Consider the following 18,399-nt stretch of genomic DNA (forward strand, 5'->3'; position numbering starts at 1 on the left):
TGTTCATCAATAACATCTTAAACAAATCAAAAAACCTGAAGAGCTTGTTTATTAGATTTGTCAAACAAATATTCTTCTTGGGTAATTCACAGATACTTAGATATCTTAATAAAGAAGTTCACATGAGAAGAACCAAATACTGCTCCCAAGGAATAAGCTGAACCTCAGAGATTTCATCATACTCTGATATCTCCAGTTATGTCCTTTCACACACAAGCATTTTTCATGCACCTCAAAAGGAACTTTGAGATGCCCAGACTCTAGTAGTTGGGATATATCAGCTTCAATTTCTGCAGTATTTGTAAATGTTTCTGGCTGTAATTTACTCTTTCCCCCCAAAGTGTTTTAGTCATCTACTGCTCATACATAAGTGCTCTCTTTAACTGGATTTGTAGCAAAACTGTAAGTTATTTTCTTGTTCAGAAATTATCCCAAGCCATTAAATAGTAACAACATATTAAACATGAAAGAAATATTCTTCAAGACAGGCCTGTCAGCAGATTTGATACAGTAATCTGAATGGAATATCTGGAAACCTACATGTGATGGGCTGCAACTTGGGGAGCTATGACTCACAGACTCAGTTTTTGCAGTGGTGTCAATGATAGGAAGAAACTGAACTGAGTTTTCACATGCCCTAGTAGCATTTAATTATTCAACCAAGGCTTGTTAGAACTAAAGCAGCTGTAGTAATAAGCAAATGCAGTTGATTTTCACCCATCCCATATGAGACTAATTTACAAATCTGAAAGGGTCAGCATCCAGATAACCTCAACATTTAGCTCTTCAAAAACTGTAATAAAAAGCTGCACAACTTCGAAAGGCATAATATATTTCAAGATCATTAAACACTCCAATTGGAATAACCAAGGCCTTATATCAAACCATAATACAAACCACAGATTTGTATGATGTATTATCAGTTATTGTTGAAATAAATCCTAATGGCTCCATGCTCTTGGCAGTATAATGAAAAAATGGAAGCACTTCAAAGTATCACCTTGTTTTTATACTCCTCTTTAAGCTGGATATTTCCTAGATTTCAAGAAATTCTGTTTGACTGGTATTGCAGGTTAGTGTCCTTATATAAAAGCCAAATATTTGCACTCCATAAAACCATATTAAGCAAGCCAAATACCTATAGGTTAAGAGAAAAAAAAAAAATTAGGGTATTCTTTTCTTAAAAAAAAAAAAAAAAAAAAAAAAAAGGCAGCCAGGCTATAAATTCAAGGCAAGCCAGAAACAGTCACCATCCTTTTCTTTTGGACATGACATTTTAACATGTTTTAGACTATCACAAGCTTTTTTAACAGATGCTTTGGAAATCAAATAATCCACTTATTCTTTGCAGAATTAAACAAATTCACTCAGCACCTCAGCATATGCACATCCTGAAGTCATAATTAATTAACGCTGAGCCAACGTATAACAGCCAGACTTTTGAAAAGCGGGGTTCATTAGGATGTTGATATAATAAGCCCCCTTTGCCCTTCTGTGAAGAGCTCTATGAACACAAGGTTTACATTCTTGTATTACGAAGAACTTACAAATTACAAATTATTATGAATTACAAAGAATTTGATGTGTAAAAATGCTCACAGTTGATTAAAAAGCCAGATTCAGCACCAAAACACAGAGCAGGAAGCATTGTCTTTCCTTCTTACTTATTTTAATATTCTTGGATATGGACAGAACTAGAGACACTCAAATGTGTCTGGAAGTGCTGCACCTCAGCTCTAGAGACAGATGCCAAAAGCTGTTTCTTCTTATTAAGAAGCAACTTTTCTTTTGGTGGAAAACTTTGGTTGTTGTTTTACCACAGTATTAATGGGCCTGAATGAATGACAACCCACAGAGCAATCTTAACACATAAAGCAACACATGCAATCAGTAGAACAGGGCTTTCAGGCTATTTTAAAACACATTTATTGTACCCATACATACCACAGACACATTAAGAGTTCCCATGCTGGTCACAGAAGCAAAATGACAAGTTGTTCCTGGGGCTTTACAAGATTCAATTCCTGGAATCATGCTGGCCCCTGTGGACACTTTGATGTCAGCAAGTGCCTTTGCCCAAGCAAAAGTACTGACCAGCCACAGAAAGGCAGTTATGACAGTGATAGCCAAGTCCTGCAGAAAGCAAAGTACCCATTATTAGGTTAAAACAAGACTTGCATGAATGTACATGAGAGCAAGGCAGAGAAAGTATCATTCACAACACCAAAATAACTGCATTAGAGCTAATGTTCACAAGCAAATTTATCCATTAACATTTTTTTAATTACAACACAGGTTGTATTCTGTGTTGATACTCAGCTACAAAACTGTATGCCTTTTGTATCTGTCAAGCATAAGCAACCTTATCCTTAGTAAGTTTTCAAAATCAGATTATTAGCACTTATGCTATACAAATTTTAATATTTAGTAAAATGGGGATGACAGTGGAGAAAGGGAAGAAGATTTAAATCTATATGTCTGATAGGCTAAGATTTGGCTTGTAACATCACTATGTCTGTTCTTAGGCATGCTCTATAATGTCTCATTCTGAGGATCAGGGGGTTGGTTTTTAAGGTGACTAAAATGCACAAGGTAACTCCTTCCCTTTGCCAGTTGCATCTGCACAGCAGGTACTCTACACAGGGAAAATTCCCAGAAACTAACAGAGGAGGTTCTGCTTACAGAACAGTTGTCTATTCAAATACACACAAAAGAAAATCTGTGGTGAAGACATTGATCACCTGAGGAAGTGGAACTTCATTCCACTCTGCTTGTACAATTGCATAAGGCATGGAGCATAGATGTTCAAGGGCTTTGGGTCCCCTTTTGTGCTTGAGTGCTGTAGTCAGTAGTCAGAGATATTTGTGTTCAAACTCCATCTGACTTTGGCAACTACTAAATGTAAGTTTTTCAGATATTCTTATATTAGTAGTATTTGTCATCTACTTGTGGTTTCAAAGACAAATTATTGAAATACCTTAGTAATACTTACAATTAGTGTAAACTTGCTATTTTGCTGATACACATGCTTGTATCCAATATATACCACAAGTGCAGCAATGCAGTAGAGGAACACCAACACTGCAAGTGTAACAAAGAACTGTGCAGAAGAGGAGAAGTTACCCACAAGAGAGACATCTGTCCAAGTACCACCACAGCGTTTTGGGTCTGGTGCATTAAATACAGCAGTATGCAACCTGCAAAGACCATAGCCTTTTTAGTTAAAATTTGCTCTACAGTGGAAATTTCATACAACTGTGTTTCACAATAACAGTGCTTCAGCATTGCTGTTGTGTAAGTTTATTCTAAAAGACAATTTCTATTTGTATAATGCATCAGTTATACAAAGATTTGTCAAGATGTCTGAAGATATTTTTCTCCATCCTACACTGAGATATGCATTAGCAACTTCAGGAGAAGGATCTTAATCTTTAGAGCAACTGAAGAAAGAAACCACCATTTGGAAGCAGACATAACCACATTATTTTAGAGACTGTCAGTTGAGGACTTAAGAGGCACCAAGTTACATTACAGCTACAGGAAAATGCAAGCACAACAAGGTCAATAAAACCTGTGTGAACAGCAGTAGCCATTCAGTGGCTGAATAATTTTGAATTTCTGCTCTAAGTGCTGTTACAATGCTGGGTGTTGTGACCATATCCTATACTTCTACAGAAGTTCTTACTACCTGATCTCTGAATTAATGTCTGTACCTAATCCTATGATTATTGAACACATGTGGAACACTGACTCTGTGCTTTTTGTAACTATGTAGCTGTGAGAACAAAGAAGCCTTGCTCCTTGTGCTCTGGGAAAGAATCTCTACAAAACCACTAGAATGAAATATCCAGTTTTTCTGTACCCAAAATCCTCCCACCAGGATCTTAGGGGAATAAGTTGAAAACTAAGTATATTCCATTTAGCCTTTAAACAAAAATATGATAATGGTGCACCCAGAACAATCTTATCTAGACCACCAAAACAACAACAAATTGATGAAGGACTCACCTGTGAAAATTAATTGTAATGTTTTCCATATGAATCACCTTCTCTAGCATTCATGCACTGCTAGAACAGAGCTTAAGGCACAGTGATAAAAAACAATAATACAGCCCATTGCCATTTCAACCTACTTCTTTCTACAGGGCACTGACAACCACAATGCTTTGAACAACTAAATATTTATTATTATTACTACATAGTGAGCCAGAGGTATCACATACTCATTCAGATATATACAAAAAAATACATATTTGCAGAGAGATGGAGAAAAAAGTGAGCAATACATAATAAGTGCATGAGTGATAACTCAAGAACTAATACTCACCTGAATGGATAAGCAAAAGCAGCTGAAACAGTTTTGTTCACCACACCTTTGCAGGAAACTAGAAGGGTAGTTTCACCTTGAAAGCCTCCACAGGTGGCAAAAGCAAAGATGGAAAAAATCTGTAGGAATTGATACACAGACATATTATTGCACACTACTAGAGCTCAAAGGAAATAAACTCAACATTTAACTATAACAGCTAATGAAGGCAAATAATAAAAAGTTAGCAGTGGTAAAGTATGAAGCGATGTCAAGAGGTAATGAAAAAGCTGAGTTTCTAAATTCCAAAAAACATGAGCAAAACAAAAGCCTGTTTGAAAGTTCTTTTTGTTTACATTTTTCTTAGCTCTACAGCAAAAGGCTTTTTTTTGTTTTGTTCTGAGTGTTTATTTTATTGTTTGTATTTTTTTTTCTAATTCTAAAAGCCAGCACAATGTCTCTTGCAGCTAGTAAGGAAAGTATTTTTAGGAGTCTCAGACATCCACAGCTGTAGAGTATCTAGAAAGTACACACTCAGAATATTGCTTATCAGCTTGACTCTCCAAGTGGCTCTTTTGTTTTCTCTTTGCTCATCACCAAAAGCCTAAACCCCCCAACATCAGAACACTCAGCAGCACAAGTTACTATGACAGACTAAGAATTAACACAGAGGTTTTGTGTATCTGCAGAACTGTGCTCATTCCTCCCTGTCAGAGGGCCTTGGTTGAAGAGCAGCCTTGTAGGGAACATCCACCACCAGAGACACCAGGCAGGGAGCTGGCAGACAATTAGCACATAACTCTGCAAGCCCACCCGGGTCAGGCATAGGAGGCAAGCCTGAGAAAGAACAAAGCCCCAAGAGGAGACTGAGGCTTCCCCCTGTGCCTCCTCAGACACACTCACCCACTCGAGCACCTTAATGAAGCCCAGAGGCTCTAAGAGCAAACCACAGTCCACCTTCAACCCAGCCATTCTGGAGAGCACCAGAGCAGCCACCAAGAACTCACACACCCAGCTGCAGCCCTGCATAGGCACCCATATAGGGACAACCCCTCTGCTCCTCCCTGCCACACCCCTGCCACACCCACAGCCACCAGAGTGGGCTGGCCACACCCACCCTTACCTCATAATGGGCTGGCCACACCCATCCTTACCTCACAATGGGCTGGCCACACCCACCCTTACCTCATAATGGGGCTGGGACACCCATCCTGGCCACACCCTCCTTACCTCACGGTGGGCCCTCCTCACCCCAAATCATAGCCCAAAGGGAGTCTGGCCCCAGGGGTAGGGGAGAACTTGGGTGCCACTGTCATGGAGGACTTTGTCTATGGAAATGGCACAGTAGCTGTCACAGGAAGGAAAAGCTTCAGCCATTTTGTGGATTGAGGCAGCAGTGATGTCCTTCCTTCCCTCACCAGAGGCTGCCATGTCAGGGCTGTGTGCTCGTGGCCAGGCTTCTCAGAGGATCTCAGAGGATCCTTGGTGTTGGGCTCATTGATTTTCTAAGCAAACAAGGCAGAGGCTCTTGACAATTCACATCACAATTAATTCCAGCAAGCTTGCTGAAATACCATCAACTGCGTTTGACTTTTTAAGCTTTAAATAGTTTTTGTGATTGTGGTCTATTGTTAATCTTCAGTGAAACTGAAGAACTAACACTCATACTGAAGACTTGAGGCCTATGAGAGGGTCTGCCCTCTGCCCTCCTCTCTGGCTGGGGAGCATGGTTGGCTGGCATGGCTGAGGGACATGACACTCACTGCAGGAGCTTCCTGGCCCTGCATCGTGACCTTCTAGAATCTTCTGTGAATGCTGAGGCTCTCGTGGGAAACCACTGAGGAACATCAGGGTGTCTGGTGCTGGCCTTGGGAAGGGATAGCCATGGGAGTCTGTGGCTGCTTCTGGCAAGTTCTAGTTGTTCCAGTAGCTTCTAGCAAGGCCTGTGAGCTGCTGCTCCTGACCAAAGGGTGCTGGGAGGTTCTGTTCAGCTGAGCCCTGCTATGGCTACAACAGAGTGTTGCAGCAGGTGCTGAGGAGGTGCCAATGGCTTGGAGTGCAGCTCCTGGGTACAATCCCATATGGATCATGGAGACAGTGTGGGATATCTCATGTGACTGGAGTGTTGCCATGGATACAGGCTCCTTAAGAAGGGCAAGCGAGGATGGTGAGGTGCCCTTCATGTGAGAGAGCAGAAGGGTACACATGGAGCTCTGCATTAGGATGGATGGTGCATCAACTCAGAGTTTCTGGGCTAGGATTAGAGGGGAGAAAAACGTGGGTGATGCTACTGTGGCTGTCTACTGCAAGCTATGTAATCAGGAAGAAGCAGAGGAGACCTTCAGATAACCAGAGGATGGCTCTGATCCTCAAGGAGAACTTTAAGCACCTTCTGGAAAGGGCAAGGCAGCACAAGTAATCCAGGAGGTGTCTGGAGTGCAGTGATGATAGCTCACTCACGCAGGTGATGGAAGAGCTGGCAGGGTGAGGTGCTCTATGGAGTTCATATTGACAGACAAGGAAGGGACTGATCAGGGATATGGGACCTGGGGACAAGCTTGGCTAAGTTTGCTCTGTGACAGATGCTACCACTGTGAGTAAGTCGTGGGAGGCCAGCCAAGGGTGGCAATACATGGGGAAGCTTCCAGGTTGGACAATACATGTGAAAATGGTAGCAAAGTGTCAGCCTCCTAACTGGCCTGGGGTTCTACTGCAGAACACTGGCAGCAGGGTCTGATGTTCTCACACAGCTTGCCTCTCAGTTCAAGGAGGATTTTCAGCCTTAGCTTTCTGTACTAGAGAAGTGCTGAAATCTGCCTGCTGCTACAGGCTGCTGGACGTAGTCCAAGTTGAAAGCTGTAGAAAGGATGGCACTTGCCTTTCTTTCACTGCTACTTTACAAATACAGCTGCTGCCCAGCCTGGCAGCCTCCTCCCTGACTGGTGTCGTCTGCTTTGTGCATGTTTGTGCTTGTGAGCACACCATGGACTGCACATACAAAATATGTTCAATCCCCAGTTGTCAAATGTTGATGTGCTTTCCCTTGAGAGTTATATAAACTTTTAAAATTGATGAAATAGGCTCCTTTATCACATGAAAATGACATAATTGATACTTAAAAACACAATTAATTAGTATTACTGATTCTGTTAGTTCCAATATCTGTAGATGACCTAAATCTGATGTAAGTGCTAGCTTGCTAGGATATTAATGTGTAAGATTCCTGTTAAGATTAGTAATTAATTGATTAGAAGTGATGACTACTTTTACTGTCTATTGGAAATTTCCAAGAATATGTGTTTGTGGGTGTAAAGCACACCTGGTGCACAATGCACTGAAGGGTGACAGCACCTGCGTGTCTGGCTGTGAAACTTTCTGTGGCAGAGTAAGGGTATTCTACAAATGCTCAAAGAGCTGAGGCCAAGGTGCTGAGCCCCACCAGGACTCTAGCAGAGTGCACAGGTATCATCAAGCATATGCTAAATTAGATTTCTAACATTTGTCTTAATTCTCTCAAGGGAATAGAGCACTCCCAGATGTGTGCAGGCTTTTGAAGCACAAAAATGATCAGCTTCTCTGGAGCAGCCAGAGTACTAAAACACTCTTAGCCCTGCTAGAAATCACTGCAGGGTGTCACAGGAATGGGAATCCTCAGGAAGGGCCAAGCCACCAATCTGCAGGATGGCACTTTGCATTTCCAGGTGAAGATGACAAGATCTGAAGGTCTGGACCCTCTGGGTGTGCTCTGGTGTGGTCTTGGACACAGCCTTGAGAAAGCTCCAGCTCCTGCAAATGCATTGCTCTGTGGTGCCATAAGCCCTTTGAGCCTTCATCCTATGGCTTTGAGAGTGCTTTAGATATGCTTGGAAACGGCTGAGTACTTCCATGATAAGGTTTAGACAATAAAATTTATTATCTTAATTTGACTTCACAAGATATGTCATTGCATATCTTGCAAGGGGGAGAACAATAACCTGTGATTTTGGTGCAGAAATTAATTCCTCTTCAATGCAGTGGAGGTGAACAGTGAGTGAAAATTAGGGAACAAGGCTACAGCAGAGCTGTGCTAATCTCCCAGGGTCTCTTTTACAGGGATATTGCAGTGATGCAACTAAAATGTGCTTTAGTTCGGGCTGTGCAGGTCTTGTAGGATCCAAGTCCAGGAGGAGAGTCTGTGGAACTGTCAGTGGGCTTTTTCTGTATTTCATGGCACTGTTTCCAGCTCAGCTGGTGAAAGGCTCTCTGACGTTTTAAGAGTCTGTCATAAAATCAAATGAGCAGTGTGCAATCCAGGAAAACTTATCCTATGGGAAACTATCTATTCTCTCTACTCTCCAGGTAGTAGATGACTCTCACAAGAAACCCCCATGATCCAGACAAGCAGTGAGGGTTCACCTTGATTAGCTGATCTGTCTGAATATCCAGTGCCTTTAAAGAGTAAAACAGGAATATAAAAAGAGGGACAGACTAAGATAAAAGATGCAGTAATTATTTGCTTGTTCTCTCCCCACTCTACATGCCTGAGAAAAACTGTTCCATATGTAAGTGGCATATAAATTCTTGGTTCAGTCAAAATAAACCAAGCAACACCCTGCCCCCTATCCTATTTATCTCAGGTTTTTTTCCTCTGTCTTCCCCCTCCCGCATCTTCTATTTAAACCCTGTAAGAAATGTATCTCCCTAAAATATATATAGAGGCACTTATTTGTTTCCTCTCCTTTTTCACATGTCAGTTACTTAAAAGGGTTTAATTATTTAAAGCATTCCTCAAAAATGTTCTCAGCCTGATTGATATTTTTTTCTTCCCTAAGTCTTTTCAGGTGTCAGATGTCTGGTGTGGATGTACACTGAACTATATACAATGTTCTAGATGTGGGCTCTTTATTTCAAAATTGAAGTAAGGCTCTTAATTTTGCGCTCCACATACCTCTTTCCACTGGGGTTAAAAGTATTTTGGAACATTTTAGTAGTTGATTGCACTCCAAAGTGATATCAAGAACATTAAATATAGATAGTCTTTCCACAGGGCTAATTTCATAAGCTGAAACCAATCCTGAATCAACTTAGCATGGAAGAATTTAAGCAGGTAGACTGTTTAAGAGCACTGGAAAAGCCCACTACAGAAAAAAAAGAGTTATTTTTCTTGGGAAATCAGTTTGGCTTAGAGAGAAAGTGACAGAAGATAAAAATTCTATAACAAATGGGAGAAAGGAGAAGTTGGTAATAATGAATCTGAATTAGAAGGCAGCAGTAATAAGAAAGCAAATGGACCAAGGACCAGTACATGGTCTACAGCCTTGCAGGCAACAGCAATATATTTTTGAAACATAGGGGTAAGAAAAGAGATTATACCAAAGCAAGTAGAAAAAAATTATGGAAATTAACTAACAAAAACAAAAAAACAAAGAAACAAAACAAAAACCCCACAAAAACAAACAAAAAACCAACCAACTAACCCAAAAGCCCAAACCAAACCAAAACACAAAACCAGAAAAAAAACCCAAAAGGCAGGAATGGTCAATATTTTTAGGCTGAAAAAAGCAGGAAAGTATTAATATGCTAATTATGTAATAAATTCTCTCCATTCCACTATTCCAGCAGACCTCAGGGGAGTGTTGGGTCACATCTGCTGAAGGTTTTATATCAGTTGTCAATACCCAACAAACCCAGCTTGGACAGAACTGATAAAGAAGCTCCCTGAATACCAGCCATGATTGCTGGCCATTTTTGAAACACTGGACAAGATCCAGGTGTCTGATATTACAGCAGTATAGGCCTATCCATTTATCACTATTCCTATGAAAAAAGAGGGTGACTGGTCCAGAACCCTCTTGATAGAGAATTAAATTAGAATAATTAGTTAATGTCAAGCTACATGGTCATTTAGGAGTTAGTTTTTGTTTATTAATCAATGCTTAAGCAGTGATGATCAAAATACTGGGCCATTAGTAGTTGTCCTGTAACACACTTCCAAGTTCTGCAAGGTATGTGGCCTGATACTTGATGACTCCAAAAGGATATAAAACTGATGTGAAACACAGATTTAATTAGAAATTAGGTAACTGGTAGCTTTTTAACTGAGAATTAATGTTATTATTGAAAAAGTAAGAACAATTTCACAATTTCTCAGTATGCTGAGTCCCATTCCATGGAAAATAAAAAGGAGGACAAAACTGTGATGCTTATACAGCTGTGTTGGGAGAGACCAGGAGGATTCATGGCTGCCCTGGGGAGATGTCTCCAGCAGAGACAGCAAAGTTCTAGTGCTCCTGTGTGAGGAGAGAGTGAACTTCCTCTGGAGCATTGTACAGCAGGCTCATTTACTAATGCTTGTGGAAGATTAATTCCAGCTAGCTGTATGCTTAAAGGTCATGGAGAGCTCATTTTCTTAGATGGAAAGAACTTGAGTGGTTTAGCTTAGCAAAATTAAGAGTAACTGAAGGTATTACTGCTGTCTTGAAGTACACAAGGGAGTATAGACAGAGAAGGCAGAGATTTATACTAAATGACAGTTTCATCACAGGGATCACTGCATATCATCAAATAATACAATTTATGCTGAGTATAAAGTCTAAGATACTAGAATGTCTTCCAACAGAAGGCAAAACACTGGAAGTTGTTTTAAGAGAGAGCTCAGAATATTTGCAATATTGTTGCTTGTGATAGCAGTGGGAAAAAAACTTGATGATTCATTATGGGTTTTTTCCTATCCTAATCCCTTCTGCAGTTCAAACAAGGAAAGTCCTGAGCTCTGTGTTCATAGATAAAGCAAAAGTGGATGATTAATTTAATACTTATCTGGCACTGGAGATCCCATTGCATGGGACCACTCTGTCCATAATCCTGTCTGTTCAGCAGCCTGCCATAATTTTGAAAAACCAGGTGGGGAAAGTGCTTTTTTTCCTCCCATATTAAATAACTCCACCTGCCAAATAGCTGTCTACAGGTAGCTCCCTGTGATGCTATAGGCTGCAATTTTCTGTCCATTTTATTAGTTGTCTGTTGGTTTTCTATTATCTCTTAATCATTTTGCTTGCTCAAGTACTCTGATGTTTTAAATCTTTCCTCTTTAGACTTGTTCGTTATTTTTACACCAATTATTTATATTTTGACTTCAATAACAACACTAAGCTACATGGTTACTTTTCCCCGATTTCTGTGGCACATCTCTGGCTTGATTCCAAGACTTTGGAACTCATTGCTTACTGTTTCCCTTTGCTTACAGTCCTTGAGCCATATTTCACCGTAGATGCCATTCATCTACCACATCTGAGCAAGTTTTTAATTCTGTGGTTAATACAAGCTAGATTTTCTGAGCCACTGTATCAAATGTTAAAAAATAATTTCTAGGCATTTAGTTTACTCATAACAGCTTTGTCCTGATCTATGATGTTACTCATTAGTACCCTTGCTGCCTTGAATTTTAATTTTCTTCTGCTGCAAATGTAAAAAGTCCTGGTATTCTCCTTGATCTGTGTGAAAGCCACTGAAGTGCAGGCAGTAAAGTCCCTTTGCCCCCTACATTTCTGTGTCTGCTTCCAAAGGGCAGGAGGGAAGGCAGCCCTTCCCAGAGAGCCAGCAGCTCCTCTGGTGGATGTTTCAGAGCAGAAGTTTCTGGTAGCTGTTCTTGCCCTCCCAGGCTGTGAGATTTCCACGGGTGACCACAATCTACGAATCTCGTGGGTTAATTTTCATGGCGCATCACTTTGTAGGTGTTAAGTAGGTAGCTGTGGGACCTGTCCTGTACAGTATCTGGTATGTGCTTGTTCTATAAATACACCTTGGAAAGTCATTGCTGAAGACAGAGTTCTGAAATATAGCAATTAAATATAAAGGATAGGAAATATGATGTATGCACTTGGAATAAAAATTCTACATTGCACTGTAGACTTACGAATCTTCAGACAGAATTAATATAGTTGCTTACTGGCATCTGTTTTTTTCTGGGCATGCTGAGTGGCTGCTGAACTGTTCAAGCAGAATCCTCTTGTACCATCTAGTGGCGTGTTGTGATAGTGCACAGGGTGGAAATTTCCCATTTTCAGGATAAGGAGTTTATTATTAATTTAATAAATCAATATTAAATTTATGTTTGTGGTCTGTTAAACCCAGCAGGATTTCTTGGATTAAAGGAAGACATGAAGAATGCTGATTTAAAGTGGAAAGCATGGATAAAAGGTGGTAGAACATATTCTCTGCTGCAGCCACACCAGTGAAGCTTGGCATAGGCTATCAGTCACATCTCTGAAAATAGGTTGGTCCCACTAAAGCCTAGCATTTACTACTACACGTGCTCTGTACCATTCGGCAAAGCACACCTCTGTAGTGAAATTAGTTTGTTGGGTTTTTTTTTTATTTATTTTATTTTTAAATTTTTTTTTTAAATTGGGTAAAACCCTTCCCTTTCACGTGTTTTCCAGTGCTTTACATGCTGCTTCGTTGGCACTGGCTGTTCAATAAACATCCTCACTTGTGACTTCACTGTTCTCTGCAGAAGTTTATACTGTCACACATTGGTACTGATCAGAACAATAAATACATTCAGGAATGGGTTCTCTTTTGTCTGCCAAATGGATGTGCAGAGGCTTGTGCTGGCACGAAGTAAGAGGTGGCTTGGGGCAACATCCCAAGGGTTTTTTTAACACTAAGAGCAGGCTCAGCAGAAAATGCAGCATAAGACAAAATCCCCTGAGAGCTCCCAAGTGTACTGAATTTGAATCCTGAACTGGGTTCAAGATCAGCTCAGATGAATATACCAATTGCAAAGGGCCTGTCGTAGCATACTGACTCTCAGAATTAAAGCACTTTTAAAGTGTGTCCATTTATCTGATCGATGGAAAAAATCCAGCATCCACTCTACATGCTAAACTAGTGCTGTTATGCTGCTGTGCAGCTAATGCTGCTTCGAAAATTGTTTGCCTTTCTAACCAAATCTCATTAGAAGTTTATGTATAATTAACTATACAACTGAACTGAATGCATTACATTTTTTTCTTTATTTTTCTTGAAGGTTCCAGATTTCCCCACTGTTGACAAAGGATGTGTTAATGACATCATTATGAAGTTCTGTTGTTTACTGTTTTCTTCAGCAAGTAGTAAGTTTATTGACTTTGGCAGAGAGATTGGTGTGTTGCATGATTTCAATAGATTTTTGTGACACAGAGGCATAATATAAACCAAGATGTTCCAGAACAAACAGGACTATTACTACCAGATGGAAATAGTCCTGAAGCATTATCAGACTTGCAAAACCAAAAACATTTTGGGAACAAACATCTTAGCAGTCAACTTAATCATCTTTAAAACCATATCAAAATATTTTTTGAGAAAACAATGGAAGGATACAAACAATGATTATTTGACATCTTGCTACTTTATTGCCTATCCACATATTTCGAATATGATAGTCTTTAAAAGGCAAGCCAACACACTCGAGTTAGCGAACTAACTATGCAAAATATTTTTAATCTGAAATCTGATATTTCTGATTATAACAGAAATCAAGGCAGCTAAAAACTCAGATTTTCTGGCAGCAAACTTAAATATACATGAACTTAGAGACAGTAGATGTTGGCTGTCCTTATTTGTAGAACTGGTCAAATGATTAATTGTGATTTTCAGCTTAATTCCACATTTATCCTGGTAATAATAGCTTATGCAATCAGTGCATAATGAGCCCTGAAACATGAGAGATTTATAACTCAAATCCAGGTGATGGACATCAGGCCACAAAATAGAAATTAATACGTTCAACAGTACAATTATTTCTCATTCTAAATGGTGAGAAAGTAAGTCTTGTGTGCTTGGGTGGAATAATTGCACAAATACAGATGATCAGTCAGGTGTTACTTGTCTACCAAATGAGACATAGTAGATATTTGTAGAGAATCTGTTAAGAATTTGGAAGCAATGAAATGCACTGGGTAAATCATATCTTTTAGATCTCACATTGCAAAAGTGCATATGGGTTAAGTAAAATGCAAACAGCAATGAAAAGTGAAGACTGAAATAGAGGGCAAATAAAATTAAAGTATTGCTATGTAGTTAATTCAGTTATTATCCAACCAGATTAAATGAAGATGCTTCAGCTGTTGTAAATTAAAGGTGACTGGGGACCTTCCTGGACATGGAGACCAGCTGACATAGAATCATAGAATTGGCTGGGTTGGAAGGTACCTCAGAGATCATCAAGTCCAATCCTTGATCCACTACTGCTGCAGTTACCAGACCATGGCACTGAGTGCCACATCCAGTCTCATTTTAAATATCTCCAGGGATGGAGAATCCACTACTTCCCTGGGCAGCCCATTCCAATGTCTGATCACCCTCTCCGTAAAGAAATTCTTTCTAATGTCCAACCTAAACCTCCCCTGGCACAACTTGAGACCATGCCCTCTGGTCTTGCTGAGAGTTGCCTGGCAAAAGAGACCAACGTCCACCCGGTTACAACCTCCTTTCAGGTAGTTGTAGAGAGTGATGAGGTCTTCTCTGAGCCTTCTCTTCTCCAGGCTGAACAGCCCCAGCTCCCTCAGCCTCTCCTCATAGGGTCTGTGCTCGAGTCCCTTCACCAGCCTGGTTGCCCTCCTTTGAACCTGCTCCAGGACCTCGATATCTTTCCTAAACTGAGGGGCCCAGAACTGGACACAGTACTCGAGGTGTGGCCTCACCAGGGCTGAGTACAGGGGCAGAATCCCTTCCTTGGACCTGCTGGCCACGCTGTTCCTGATACAGGCCAGGATGCCATTGGCTTTCTTGGCTGCCTGGGCACACTGCTGGCTCATGTTCAGCTTCCTGTCAATCCAAACTCCAATGGTGTCACCTGGCTCTCTGCTCATAAAGCCTTCAAGCCATGGTGGCTGTATGATCTGGTGAGAACAATTTCTATACCATCCTTGCACCTGAACTATACCTGGGAATTATTTGGAAGCACGTCCATGTGCCCAGTTCCTGCTCCAGAGTGCTTCACCAGCTTCTCCACAGACAGCACTCTAGAGCAGGTGGTTCTCCTTGCAGCTCTTGAATTTTCTCATATAGAAGCAGCATTTTTGTGGGAGGGTTGGAGCACCCATATAGAGAGAAAAGGCTGCCTGGGATTTCCTTCTCATTCTCTGTTGCAGCAACTCTCATTGCTCTCCAGGCACTTGAGTCAGTCCTTGCAGACTTGATTTCTCCCTTCAGGCACCACCTCCCTCCTTCATACCGCCTCTGTTTTTCACAGGATCTCTCTCCTGTTAATCAATCCTAGGGGAATTTTTCCTGCCTCCTGTGATGGGAGACAGAAGGCAGCAGGAGGCTGGCAAAAAGCCAGACAGGCAGGGAATAATAATGCTGCCTTGTCTGCTCCAAACCCATTTTTTTGTAAGCATCCTGCTGTACAGTCATTTCATGAGCCGTTCATCAAGTGAGCCCTTTACTCAGAGAAAATTTTGAAGAAAGCAAAGCTTAGGACAGTCTAGGTTGCCTCATTATGTGGTTGCTACAGGGTCATTTATACATGCTGGTGCCACTGCCACTGTGATATGTCAGCAAATATCTGCCTGGTGGTAAAGCACAGCCAATAACACATCCTTTACCAGTGTACAGTGCTTTAGAGCCTCCAGCTGGAAGAGCTACACACTGTGCTGTCATCTCATGGTCATGGGCTGCTGTGCACTGTGTGTCTGTATGAACATATAATTTAAAACAATCAAACCCAGGGGGCAGTTCTCTGAACTAATGCATCTTGTGTTTCAGCACTGGAAACACTATGTTTTGATTAGCTTCCTGGGGATTTTTTTCCAGTGGCAGAAGGACTACCACTAGTCCTGGTAGTCTGTTGGCCCCAGGCAGCATTCTGGTAGTGTGTATTAGTGAGACACAAAGCTGGAACAACCTCTGAGGACCATGGGCAGAAAACTGCAAGACTATCTCAGCTTGGCTGGTTCTGCAAAGGCATAAATCCATTGTTATTTCATCCTTTCATCCCTTCTACATTGAGCACATACCAAATTCTGAGCTATATATAGTATCCAGATTCTACCTTCGCCATGCTTTCCTGTCAACATCCAAGAGAGAAGAGCAGGGTTTTTTTTAAAGCACTCTCAAACAGGTATATATAGGCTTGGCACATAACATATGTGCACACAATTTACATTAAGCTACAAATTTCAAGCACATAATTAAAATGCATATTGTTAACAGAAGGCAGAATTTAGGATCTAAGGGTTTTGGCAAAACCTCTAAGATGGAACTTTATTTGATTTTTCACAAAGTTCATATAAATTAAGAATTACTCCTTGGAAGTCATATCTTAAAAAAATGAATGCCATTGAGCGTGTCTCATAGAAATAGCTTTACTTGAAGAATCTGGCTTAAAAGCAGAAGGTAGAAATCAACCCAAAAAAGAGCTGTATTTAGATGTGTACTTTCCTGTGGTAATGCTCTGCTCCTCTCTTTATATGTAAAGTGAAGTCCTTGCCCAGACACATACTACCACAATTGGATACAAGGAAAAAATTTTTTGTAATGATGGTGTTGAAACACTCTAACAGGTTGCCCAGAGAAGTTGTGAATGCCCCTTTATTGATAGTATTCAAGGTCATGCTGGATGGGGCTTTGAGCAACCTGATCAAGTCAAAGATGTCCCAGCCAATGGCAGGTAGGTTGGACTAGGTGATCTTTAAAGGTTTTTTTTCTAACGCAAACTGCTTACTCTATGATTCTATGAAAAATTATGGTCTTTCCTGGTCACACAGTTTCAGCCTTTCCCACCAGCTTTTCTTTGGGCAAGACATAATAACGGGATTTGTTTGGTTGTAAAAAAAGATCTCCTTTCTTGCTACAGTTCCACTGGCAGATTGGAGTCCCACACCAAAGCCTGTGTGTCACACATCATTTGAATCTGGGAGAAGTGCTTCCACAGTTTTAGGTCTCTCTCCCTTGGTTTTGAGCCCTGCCAAAGAACAGACTACAGGGTAAGCATGGACATTGTTCTGGTTGATTTCTGCCCATATCTTATATATTAACGTATATTCAGCATAAATGTAAAATTCTCTATTTCAGACTGGTGACACACCTCTCACAGTAGCCTCATTTCAGTAGCCTGCTTTTTAGCCTTTTTGGCAAATTCCTGTTGCCAAGTACGAGGGGTTTCATGGCTTGGTAAAAGATTCAAGGGGTATTGGAGGTGTCCTTGCTGAAGTGTGACTGAATGTCAGGAAGCCATTAGCTGAGCTGGTGTATTCCAGGCCACGTACACTGCTCCATTAAAAACCGAAGTGCTCTCCTGATGGGGAGCAGCCAGTCCTCCCACACGGCTCTCTTCCCCATGCAGCCCAGCAGCTCTCAGTGTGGATCTGCTGGCAGGGCCTGCCTGGGCCCCAGCCCTGCAGGCTGGGAACAGAGCCAGGGGCTGTCACGTGCCTGAGGCCAGCCTGGAGCACTGCCTCCAGGCTCACACGTGGCAATGTCCCTTCGCACTCGAAAGACCCTGACATGCCTCTGTCTAAAGAGTTCTGCATGCTTGGCAGGCAGCCCACTTGTGATTTTCCAGTGGCACGTGTTCAGTGACTGCTGCTGTTAGCTTTGGCAGGGGCAAGGAAAACATTTTGGAACCCTGGAAAATTCCCAGTACTCACACTCCATCTGACTGCTTGACAGCATCCTCCTCCAATGGTATCTCTGAACTGAGAAAGACCAGGGAGCTTAAGCAATAGGCTAGAGCCTTAGAAAACAAGGAGGAAGGGCAGGGACAGAAGAAGGAAAAAGCAAGGAGCAATTTTTATTCTCTTCAAGAATTTAACAATATAATTTCTTCTTCCAATATTCAAAAGTTAATGGTTGGTCTGCAAAACCATGCTGTTTTTAAGCTATGCTGTTAGCATAAAAATCAGGCTCTTGATAGAGCTGAGATTCCTTTTCATTCTGTCTTCTGATCCTTTGCCTTTAGGAGGTGACATTTGCCAGCTTTTCTCTGCAGTCTCCAGGACTAGAACCTACTTTTCATTGTCATGAAAGCTGAGATCCTCACATACTCATATGACTGCAGAAGCTGGGGACAGAAGTACATTGCGTCCTAGGGGACCAGGCATCTGAGAGCTGGCAACACTGTGGAA

General features: G+C 41.2%; 1 protein-coding gene across 1 annotated transcript; it reads right to left on the reverse strand.

Moving 5' to 3' along the window:
- Positions 1-1,042: 1,042 nt before the first annotated feature.
- Positions 1,043-5,278, reverse strand: SYPL1 (synaptophysin like 1). Its single transcript, XM_008492998.2, has 5 exons — positions 5,210-5,278; positions 4,328-4,446; positions 2,993-3,197; positions 1,945-2,133; positions 1,043-1,138 (listed from the first exon to the last, which is right to left on the reverse strand). Exons 1-5 carry the CDS (start codon positions 5,276-5,278, stop codon positions 1,043-1,045), a joined length of 678 nt encoding a protein of 225 aa, XP_008491220.2.
- Between the last annotated feature and the right edge of the window lie 13,121 nt (positions 5,279-18,399).

This window comes from Calypte anna, chromosome 1 (assembly GCF_003957555.1).
Source record: "Calypte anna isolate BGI_N300 chromosome 1, bCalAnn1_v1.p, whole genome shotgun sequence".
NCBI lineage: Eukaryota > Metazoa > Chordata > Aves > Apodiformes > Trochilidae > Calypte > Calypte anna.

Excerpts from the sequence above, each read along its gene's own strand:
- SYPL1 (XM_008492998.2), bottom strand. The coding sequence starts at position 5,278 with ATGGCTGGGTTGAAGGTGGACTGTGGTTTGCTCTTAGAGCCTCTGGGC. Across the intron at positions 3,198-4,327 it reads GCTTTTGCTTATCCATTCAG|GTTGCATACTGCTGTATTTA; the intron begins GTGAGTATTAGT and ends TGGTCTTTGCAG. Across the intron at positions 1,139-1,944 it reads GAACTCTTAATGTGTCTGTG|GTATTTGGCTTGCTTAATAT; the intron begins GTATGTATGGGT and ends CTTAACCTATAG.